Genomic DNA, 10,254 nt, shown 5'->3' on the forward strand with positions numbered 1-10,254 from the left:
GCCTCCGGAAAAGGGTGGGGAGGACGACGGACAGCCAGAAAGAACCTGGGGTTGAGTCAGAGTGCAGGGGTGCAGACAGGGGTGCAGACAGGGGTGCTCAGTGGCCTGCGGGAACCCTAGAACTGTAATGAGCTTCCCTGCTACTGCTTTTGGGGTCCTGGAGAAGCTGCAGACTCCCTTGGAGGATGCCCAAGGGAAGTAGCGATATTGGGGGACACGGTCAGATGCTAGCCTGATGCTTGTCCCCTCCACAGTTCCTGAGTGAAGGCTATGCCGCACACCTGGCGGCACTGGAGGCCAGCCACCGCTCGCGCCCCAAGAAGAACAACTCGCGGATGATCCTGCGCAAGGGCAGCTTCGGGTTGCATGCGCAGCCGGAGTTTCTGCGCAAGCGCAACCACCTGCGCAGGACCATGTCAGTGCAGCAGCCGGACCCACCCGCCCCTAACCCCAAGCCCGAGCGGGCACAGAGCCAGCCCGAGTCCGACAAGGACCACGAGCGGCCGCTGCCTGCGCTCAGCTGGGCACGTGGGCCCCCCAAGTTCGAGTCGGTGCCCTGAAGGGTGGGCGGTGCTCAGAACAGTGGGGGCAGTTAGGCGGCCTGCAGGGAAGGGAAGGGTTGCCTTCTCCCTGATAAAGGCGTTTTCCTGCTTTTTCCCTCCCGTGTCTGTCCAGCAGTGTCCGACCAGAGCAGGGAGGGACCTTGCCCTGACACTGGGGAGCTTTCTGGGCTGCTATGGGGTGAAATCGGGGTGTCTCAGTGCAGCCACCGCCGCTTCCCCGTGCCTGTGCTCACAAGCCGGAGTCAGGGGTGATGTGTGAGTGTGACCTTTGGGCCAAGCCTGCCTGTGCCCAGTGTTTGGGTAAAGTTGACCATCTTTTCGAGTCCTGAGGTTTCTGTAGCTGCGCTAGGCAGGCTCAAACTAGAGAAGCCCCCAGCGCTAGGCAGACTGCCAGACAGGTGTTTACCTCTGGCCGATTGCAGGGGCGACAACTTGACGGTATGTAGAAGAGTGAGTGACATTTGTGCCTGCCCTCCTTGTGACATCCGGGGCACCACTTTGGGGCTGGCTGTCTTATGACACGGTGAGATCACTTTATGGGAGAGGACATTCTCTGGGTCCAATCTGTGTATGTGGAGTTGATCCACAACCCCTGGGGACCGGGTCTGGTGCTGACTGTCTGTCTTGCAGCTGTCCTTTGCTCCCCTTGGTGTTCTCCTGTGGCCCTTGAAGACAGATGTTCCTCTTCCTTGAGTCTTGCCTTGTGCACTTTCCCGAGAGGCTGCAGCCATGGGCTCTGCCCGGAATTGGTCTGGCTACAGTCTGTAGCATATCCACTTTGGGCCCTGCCTTTTTCTGTAACTAGAAGGGGCCTCTTGGCTGAGATGGGGTCCTGGGTTTGATTCTGAGGCTGTCCAGCATTTGAGCTCTCTGGGGCTTCACAGAATGCCCAGTGGGCCTCCCCCCCCATTCCAGTCCTCCCCACCCTGGGATAGAGATTCTAGGTGGGACTGAAAGGGAGCCTAGCACCTCAGAGGAAGGAAGCCACAACTTGGTGGAGAAATAAGCTTGTTTGTGTACACCGAGGGAAACAGAAAGTGCTTCCTTACGCCAACAAAGGGGACAACATGGTGGCCCCTTCCATAGCTCTGCTCGGACTGGCTTTTTCTCTTTAGGTTTTCTGGAATGCACAGAACTGAGATCGTGGGTTCTGGAGGTTCATGGAATATTGACTCAAGCTGTTGTATTCTCTTCCCCTCCCTGGCAACTCAGTTTAGTTTGAGCATAGAATCTCCTCTGGGGTAGTCAGACACCTTACGGTGGTGGCAGGGGGTGTTTCTTTGTTGCTGAGTCCCTGGCCTTGGCGAGTTTCCCCCTTGCTCCCTGGCCCAGGCTGACACTTGTTGTATGGCTGCCTGGATGTCTTAGAACCCCCTGGATGCCACAGAGGCCAGAGCCAAATATCTGCGTACACAGCAGGCTCCTGTCAGCTCGGTGTCGCTTCTGTTCAATGTCTACCTCTTGCAGCTCCCATGCAGCCTGTGGTGGCTGCTGATGGGGTGACTGGCACTAGGTTGTGAGTTGCTCAGCAAACTGGGTGCCTCACTTGGGCTGGAGGGGGTGTGGGTTCCCAGTACCCACCCGGCTTTTCCCACTCAAATATCTTCTCCAGCCTGCCAGTTCCTGTTCCCTCTGCCCATCCCATCCGATCTTCCAGTTCCTGTTCCCTCTGCCCATCCCATCCTATCTGCCAGCTCCTGTTCCCTCTGCCCATCCCATCCTATCTGCCAGCTCCTGTTCCCTCTGCCCATCCCATCCGATCTTCCAGTTCCTGTTCCCTCTGCCCATCCCATCCTATCTGCCAGCTCCTGTTCCCTCTGCCCATCCCATCCGATCTGCCAGCTCCTGTTCCCTCTGCCCACCCCATCCTATCTGACAGCTCTTTCAGTGGCATCAGCACTGCACTTGGCAAACCATGCCCATCACTGCCAGGGGGCTGCAGAGAGGGCAAGGAGGTATGGAACCAGCTTCAGCTTCCTCTTTCTATCCTGCCTCTTAGAAGTTCATACCTGCCTCCCTCCATTTCTCTTAGAAGTTATACCTGCCCCCGTTGCCCCACACCACCTTCCTCCACCATTCTTGCCTGTCTTTTGGCACCAAATCATAGGGTATAACCACCTTAAGTACAGTCCTTTCCCCTAAATGCTGTGATTTGAGCTTGGATAGACCTGACTGATTCTCCTCCCAGCAGGAGCCACTGAGTCTAACTTTCAAATGATAAACACCTCTCCCTTTTCTGAGAACCCCAGGCTGAGTGTTTGTGTGAGTGGGGGACCCCCAGGGAGACTGGAGCCAGTGACCGGGCTCTGTGGGTCAGAGCCAGCCAGAGGCCCCACTCCTCTTTTGCTAGAGCCTCACATTGGGGCTAGGGTGATCCCTTTTGTGGGATGTCGCGGGTGTACAGGTGTTGTGAATACCACCCTAGGAGCCGTGGCGCCCGTGTGAAGTACGCGCTCACTGCTCTGTTTAGAGAACAGCTCAGTCTTGGCTTCCTGGCAACTGTACTCTGTGTGCGCTTTCTGCTAGTACTGTGTTCAGTTAGGTCAGAGATCAGAGGAACTGATACCTAGTGTTCTCCAGAGGAGAGTGCCGTTGCCTCCTCCAGTAGTTCTGTGACGCCCTATCCAGCTGTTTTCTAGAGACCTTTAGCTCCCGGTGTGCCTGCTCTCCAGCTGCTGAAACATGTTCCTGCTTGACCAAAGTTCCCGTATCTGAGTGGCATGTTCGTTTTTCCCATGTGGTAGCTGTCCTGACCTGACTGAGGGATGCCTGACACCTTCCTTTATCCCTCGTCCTGTTGCGGGTTGCTGGAGTCTGCTCTTTCAGCCTCATGCCCCTCACCCCTAAAGACTGACCCCTCCCTGAAGCATCACAAGATATTTTTTAAAGAAAATAAATTATTTTCATGCATTCAGACAAACAGCCTTCCCGCCTGGGTGCTGGGCTACATCAAATGTATCTGAACCCCAGTATTCCTGAGATTGGGGTGGTTCTCTGAAGAAGGGAAAGCTGTATCTAATGGTTTTTAAACTGTACTTCGGGCACTCTGCAGCCCAGAGCTGTGCCCCGGAAGTATCCTGCAGACAAAACATGGCACCTGTCTTTAACTGGGGAATGGACCCTGCCAGACCGATGTGCCCAGGTCTGGAGGAGGTGCCACTTTTGCAGGCATACTCTCCACTCAGCTCAGGTGAAGCCCCGTCTGGGAGGGGCACCCTGACTGTAGGAGCCTTGCAGTTGACCCCGCCTTAAACAACCACTTTCCAGCGGAATCCCCGGGGTTCCATTCCAAGTGCTCTGAAAATTAAAAAAAAAAATCCCTTTTCTTTCCCTTCTGGGCTAGGGAGGAATTTCTTATACACCCAAGTTAAACGTTTAGTCCAAGTGGCAAAGCCCTGATCTTGCTGGTAAACTAACAGGGAGGTTGGGGAAAAAAAATCAGAATTTGACTCCACCCTGTGGAGGTGCAGAAGAGGTAGGGGACACCAAGGAACGGGAGGCACAGTGGCAGCGTGGGACGTGCCCCCTCAGACCCAGACCCACTGTCCTTTTCTTTGTTTACTCAGTGGTGGCAGCCTGTCTGACCTTGTCTGTGGTCTGCCTGTCCCTGTGTGTGTAACTTCCAGTACTCGCTGTGATGGCTGGTTTTATGATAGAAAAGGCTTATTACAGTCCTCATGGCTGCCTTGTACAAAATCCGTTAGAAGAGAAAATGTAAAATATCCAATTTCTAACAAGACAAAAACAGCATTATGGAATTAAAAAGATTTTTACAATTGGTCTTGATTTTGATGTGAGCTGTTTTTAACCGAAATGTTGTCACTTAAATAAAAACCTTATTTGCCTTTAAGATGTGCGGTGATGAGAAAGCTTTTCTTTTTATCTATTTTTATGTGCATGGTGTCTTGTCGTGGGTGTCGGGTGCCCTGGGACTGGAGTGACACACAGTTGTGCGCTGCCATGTTCTTGCTGGGAATTGAACCTGGGTCCTCTGGAAGAGCAGCCAGTGCTCTTAACCACTGAGCCATTTTTCCTGCACTCTGGTTCTCTAGGCGAGAAGAACAGGAGCAGAGGGGATGGGAGACACGGAGCTGAGCACCAGTCCGATGGCTGTGCACTCAGTGTGGTCAGAGCGTGCATGTAACAAAAATGCCAAGTGTCAAAGACAAGTTTTTATTATGAAAAAGCAATGTGATCTGGGAAACGGACACACTGGTATCTTTTTATTAAAAAGACAGCAGATTTCTTAAGTAATTTACAAAGAGCAGAAACTGGTCTGGACCAGTGTTCCCCTCCCAGCACGCCCACAGTGCCCCACACTGAGCTGATAGGTAGGCCTCAAGAGCTCAGGCTTGCAGTTTACCAATATCTCCTTTCTTCCCGTGGAGCCCTGTGGGAGCGGGGATAAAAGTGGATCCCCAAGAATCTCTGCACTGGGAATAAAGGGAGTGGTTTCATGGGATGACTCCTGCAGGGCCTTGGTCCTAGTTACAAGGCTCAGAACCGCCTAGCATCTTCAGGTACATTCCTAATATGGATGGGCCACTGTGAGGCTGGAGAGCAGGTTGCCTATGAGTCCCCAGGAGAGCATGGGCAGTTCTTACCACCTCTTCAAGGTCTTCCTGCATCACTCAGGCTGTGGCCAGTGGTTACCAACGGGCCCAGATATGGTTGAAATAGAAGGATTCTGGATCCCATGTTAGTCAAGTCCTTGTTAGCAGTAGTCTGCGGATGCTGATGAGCCCAACTGCACCTCCTCCTGGAAGTTCATGGGGTGGGTGGCACCGACATTCTGGTGGCTTGATGGCTGGACAGGGCCTGTTTCCTGTAAGACAGAGCTTCCATTGGGCTTCTCCCTATCTCAAGGCAGGGGATGTAGGAAGCTATAGCCCTCCTCCTCTCCAGATCCAAAAGGTTGGAAGGCGGCTTCTAGTCCTTTGAAATCACAGGGTTCTGATGTGATCAGGAAGGGGAGCAGCTTTGGCTGAGGGAAGAAGACCCAGATACTCCCCACTCTGCTCTTTACCCACCCACCCTGTGGTTTTCTCAATCCATTCACTTCCTTAGCACTCCTGCAAGCACGCATGCACATTTACACGTAGTGAAGGAGGAGGTGAGAGAGGAGGAGGAGACTGAGAAAGAGGGAGGGGATATTACCTGTAGGATGCTTGTTGTCCTCATTCACAGATAAGGGAGACAGTCATGTCACCACTAGGAATAGAGAAGGGGGTGGGGACTGATGAACTGGATGCTTCGTGTTCCGAAGGCATCCCAGCCCAGACTAGACAAGACCAGAACCTGGAAACATGGTGGGAACATGGCCACAGGGGACATATGGCCCAAGAACCCTTTATACAAATAGGAAAACAGTTTTCAAGCTAGGGAAGATTCAGAACAAGGCAATGTCTCCATGGTTGTAATCCTGAGCAGATAGACCAGGGACTCCACAGCAACCATGTTGCTTTTGCCAAGTACATGGGTAGATAGGGTATAGAGGAGCCATAAAAAGTAGTGGAGGAAGAGAAGGCCTCTCAAGAAGCAGGTACCCAGCCACACATGAAATTCAAGGTGATGGGCAAAGGTGAGTTCAAGGCCTGAAGGGCTCATAGTGCATCCTTCACCATCATCCCAAGAGACTGGAGCATAGAGAGACAGGGACTGGTCTTGACCATGTAGCAGACTGTTGTTGGAACAGCACTTCCTAGAAATACAGTATGGTTCAAGGGGCCCATGGCCATTTCACCCTGACCCCAGGATGCAGCTCACCTCTCTTCTGCCTTGATGGCTTTGTCCAGCTTTTGGGACAGCTTCTGAAGATGCTGGATTCCCGCTCCCACAGGCTCTAGGTCACTGTCAGACTCACTGAACACAAGGAGATGCCACAGAAGGGGTTAGCGAGAGCCCTGAGCAGGACCCAGACAACCTTGGCTGACTGGGAAAGCCCCACTAGAGCCTCGCTGTGGCGTGCGACATGCAAGCCTGTGAGACTGAGCCATGGGGAATGATTTTTCAGTCAGATGAGGGCTGCTGTTGCCCTCAAACCTGTGCCCCAGGCTTCTAGATGTCCCCCATCTAGAATGGAGTGGGACTCATCTCCTAATCCTTTTACTGGTAGGGAGAGAGGACTGGAGAGATTTTTCCTTCTTCAGGTCCTGACTAGCTCTGCGGCAGACCTGGGCCAGGAAAAGGATGTGACAGATCAGGGAGGGTGTCCTTGGCTCAGGTAGTACTGAGGAGACTTGTGGGACAGGAAGGGAAATCATGCTGGGCTCAGAGACTACTTGCCTGGGAGAGCAGAGAGGTTCTGTGGAGGAGCAGGGGCTCCGGAGGGCAGCCTCCCTCCTTAGCCGCTGGCGTCGATGGCCGTGTGAACCCATCTGGCCAGAGAGGCGAGGATTTCCCCCAACTCTGGCATCCCGGTTGGCCCTGCATAGCCGAGTGTTCTTCTGGTTCAGACTGGGTGGTGAGGACCCACGGTCCTTCTGGGCTTCTCGTTTTCTCCTCACTTTCACCTGTGTTCCCATCAGCCACTTGGTGCCGCTTTGGCACGACTCCTGGATTCTCTGTGATGGGTTCATGTGGGAAGGTGAGCACAGATAGGACCAAGGTGGGCTGCCAGCCTTCGGCTAGCCCACAGACACAGTCTGCTGTTAGTCTTAAGAGTGACAGTATGGGGGCTGGAGAGATGGCTCAGCGGTTAAGAGCATTGCCTGCTCTTCCAAAGGTCCTGAGTCCAATTCCCAGCAACCACATGGTGGCTCACAACCATCTGTAATGAGGTCTGGTGCCCTGTTCTGGCCTGCAGGCATACACACAGACAGAACATTGTATACATAATAAATAAATAAATATTTTTTTTTTAAAAAAAAGAGTGACAGTATGATTCCCGGTGAGATGGTACTCTCTGCAAGATCTTCCCAGAGACCCAGCTCAGGGACATGGCAGGTAGCAGCAAGATCACACCACAACTAAACCCTCTAGACAGAGACTAACCTAGAAAGTGAGGGAGGTTCAGTTTCCTGAATACTGGCTCACTTGCCATCCACTCTGGTCTTATTCCTTCTCCTCCCTTCTCCATCTTAGTCCACACAGACCCTTCAATGATATATCAGATAGCTGTGATCACAACACTTAATTGCTCTAACCCCTTCTATGGCCCTCTACACTCTATAGCACGAAGTCCCAGCCCTTGGATCTTTTACACGTGGCTGGATCAAAAGGTTCTGCTTAGATTGCCTTTGTCTTGGCAAACCAGAGCTCAGAAGTTGGAGCAAGGCCCGAGGTAAGTTTGATGAGTTGGGTGACCTTAGACAAGACGTCACATTTCATCATTCTGAGTTATAGCTGTTGAAAGCAATCTTAGGGCTCTTCCAAGTCAGAGCTAGACTTTGGCCAGGAGGCCTCTCTGGAGAGTTGCCAGGAGCCTCTGTTCTCTCCCCATGCCATCAAAATGCCCAGAAAGATGCCCACCCCTTCTCTCCCTGGAGGTCTGTTCATTTTTACAGCTTCCATTCTTTCTAGGGTCCACCTGCCCACATCTCCAGCTCTAGGTTTAGAGACCTGGGGTCAGTGAGGTAGCTCAGCAGGTCGAGGTTCTTGCCATCATTTGATCTCCAGAATCCACATGGTGGAAGGGAGAGAGCCTACTCCTGCACATTGTTCTCTGGACCTCCAGGTGAATACCACCACGTGGATGCTCCTCCCATAAATAAATATAAACATTTAAATAAATACTTTAAGAAGACACCTGCCTGGAAGGCTCCTGGGCACACTGCACCCGAACACCATCCCTCAAACCTGCCTTCTGAACCGCTCGAGAAGTTGCATCCTTCTGCAAGCCCAGCTCCTCTGCCTTTTCCTACCAAGTAGCTGATAGCCAAGGCATAATAAGTAGTCTGACTGGGAGATTTAGACGGGGGGGTCAGCACATAGCAACTCCCCCTTCACTGTGACTTAGTCCTCCAGCCTCCAGGCTGGACTCACACCATCCCGCTGGTCCTGTGCCTCCACATACCTCCCCTTTCCTGTGTTATCTAGGAAGGGTGATCTATTCTAGGGAGGCTTTATCCACGAAGCTTGAGATTGATATCTCTTTATAGTTAGCCATTTCTTGCAATTTTCTATCATAGGGCACAGCAGGTTACCTTACATGGAGAGCATCAATTTCTTCCATGACCTTTCTCACCCACTGATTTGTTGAGAAACTTATGTGCCAGGATGGGGGGGGGGGGGGGGGCTGAGGGGGAAACTGCCAAGGACCTAATCAAACTCCAACACACCACCGACTCTATTCTTGGAGCCTCCCTGAGGATAGGAATTTTTAATACCCAGTACACTTCTGTCATTGTTACCTGGGACATAGCACCCAAGGCGCATTTGGCTGAGCGAGCTGCACCCTGAAGACCCTGCTGCTCTGGTTCTGGGGTTTCCAGGCGTTTCCAGGAGGGGCCAGTCCCCAGGTTGAGGCTGACGGCTCTCAGTGGCAGCCTCCTTTGAAACTGTCTGCACAGGGAGCCCAGATGGCCCTCAGCAGACCGGGTCACCCCCTTCTCTAGATGTTCCTCCTTTAGGAGCGATCGTCTGCGCATCGAGGCCGTCATGCCCTGCCACTGAGACGCCATGTGCTTGGTCCAGTCTCCTCTGCCAGCTAGATCCTGGGGAGGTCAAAAGGTCATCAAAGTACTCTCTGGTCATATTCCCAGGCATCAGAGACCCTGGGAGCTGGGAAAGAGATGAAATGGAACCTCTTGGGGTAAACTTCTTGAACAATTTGTGGATGCCAGAAAGACGACCACGGCGTCACGGTCAGCAGCTGCCTCGACTGCAAGGGGGCAAATTGTCTTTCCATCCCAGCCTCCTTCACGGAGGCTCAGCGGAGAGCCACAGAGGTCACCGAGCCTCGGCGCTTATGCAGGGCACCATCAGCAAGAGACTCTTTCATAAATTCGCGCTCCTCTGCTGAGCAGACCCTGGCCATCTTTCCAAGGCCTCGGATCCGATGGGTGCTTTAAATCTCCAGATACCTCCTTTGCGTTGCAGGTCCTATCCAAAGCCCCTGGCCCGCTCCCTTGTAGGAGCTGGCCATGAGAACCCCTCCCCAAGCCCTCGTGAGACCCCCTCCCCAAGCCCTCAATGTCCCCGCACTCACCTCCCTGCCTGATACCCGGGATCCGAAGACCAACACCCGCTCCTCGCCCACTGCACTCGATTTGAAACTCCGCGCGGCCCCACCCCGGCCGGGTACTCGCAGCTCATTGGCCCTATCAGCTTTCCGCCGCCCCGCCCCTGGATTCCGATTGGTCTGTTTCTCTCGCGACCATAAATCGTGCTTTGGGATTGGCCGGGTCACGCCCATACATCACTCGGGACCCCCGCCTGGGTCGCTGCAAAGGGTCCAGCAGGTTCGGTGGTCTCGGTCTGACTGCTGTCACCTCCTGGTTGCAGGGTTTGGCGTGGCTACCTTCTTCCACGTCCATCGCACGCCCAGACCCTCCCCAGAGCCTGAGGTCAGGCTTCTCTGCGGGATGCTGCGGGGTCGCGGGACACGGTCACCCAGGGCACCCCTTCCAGCCCTTTACCCCACCTAACTTCTCTCTCGCATTCAAAAGTTTTGTCAGAGCGTTAGGCTGGACAGAACTGCTGAGCGCTGCGTTCCTTGGGAAGTTTTGTTTCAAATTCCCCGCCGGATCCT

General features: G+C 53.5%; 2 protein-coding genes across 4 annotated transcripts in view; one reads left to right on the forward strand and one right to left on the reverse strand.

Annotated features, from left to right (window-relative positions):
* The window catches only part of Pitpnm3 (PITPNM family member 3), a 97,150-nt gene extending 92,737 nt beyond the window's left edge, over positions 1 to 4,413 (forward strand). For 2 of the 3 annotated variants that reach the window (XM_075991780.1, XM_075991782.1), the window contains one exon: positions 255 to 4,413. In XM_075991780.1, coding sequence (XP_075847895.1) covers positions 255 to 560 — 306 coding nt within the window. In that variant the 3' untranslated portion in view covers positions 561 to 4,413. The remainder of the gene's footprint in view (positions 1 to 254) is intronic. The other variant, XR_012912352.1, reaches the window with a different exon arrangement.
* A 352-nt stretch (positions 4,414 to 4,765) lies between these two features.
* Positions 4,766 to 9,790, reverse strand: Pimreg (PICALM interacting mitotic regulator). The gene is made up of 6 exons (XM_075942386.1): positions 9,712 to 9,790; positions 8,915 to 9,217; positions 6,849 to 7,126; positions 6,330 to 6,425; positions 5,721 to 5,774; positions 4,766 to 5,388 (listed from the first exon to the last, which is right to left on the reverse strand). The coding sequence occupies exons 2-5, from the start codon at positions 9,182 to 9,184 to the stop codon at positions 5,741 to 5,743; spliced, it is 678 nt and encodes a 225-aa protein (XP_075798501.1). The 5' UTR covers positions 9,185 to 9,217; positions 9,712 to 9,790; the 3' UTR covers positions 4,766 to 5,388; positions 5,721 to 5,740.
* Between the last annotated feature and the right edge of the window lie 464 nt (positions 9,791 to 10,254).

The sequence above is a fragment of the Microtus pennsylvanicus genome, chromosome 11 (genome assembly GCF_037038515.1).
Source record: "Microtus pennsylvanicus isolate mMicPen1 chromosome 11, mMicPen1.hap1, whole genome shotgun sequence".
Lineage (NCBI taxonomy): Eukaryota > Metazoa > Chordata > Mammalia > Rodentia > Cricetidae > Microtus > Microtus pennsylvanicus.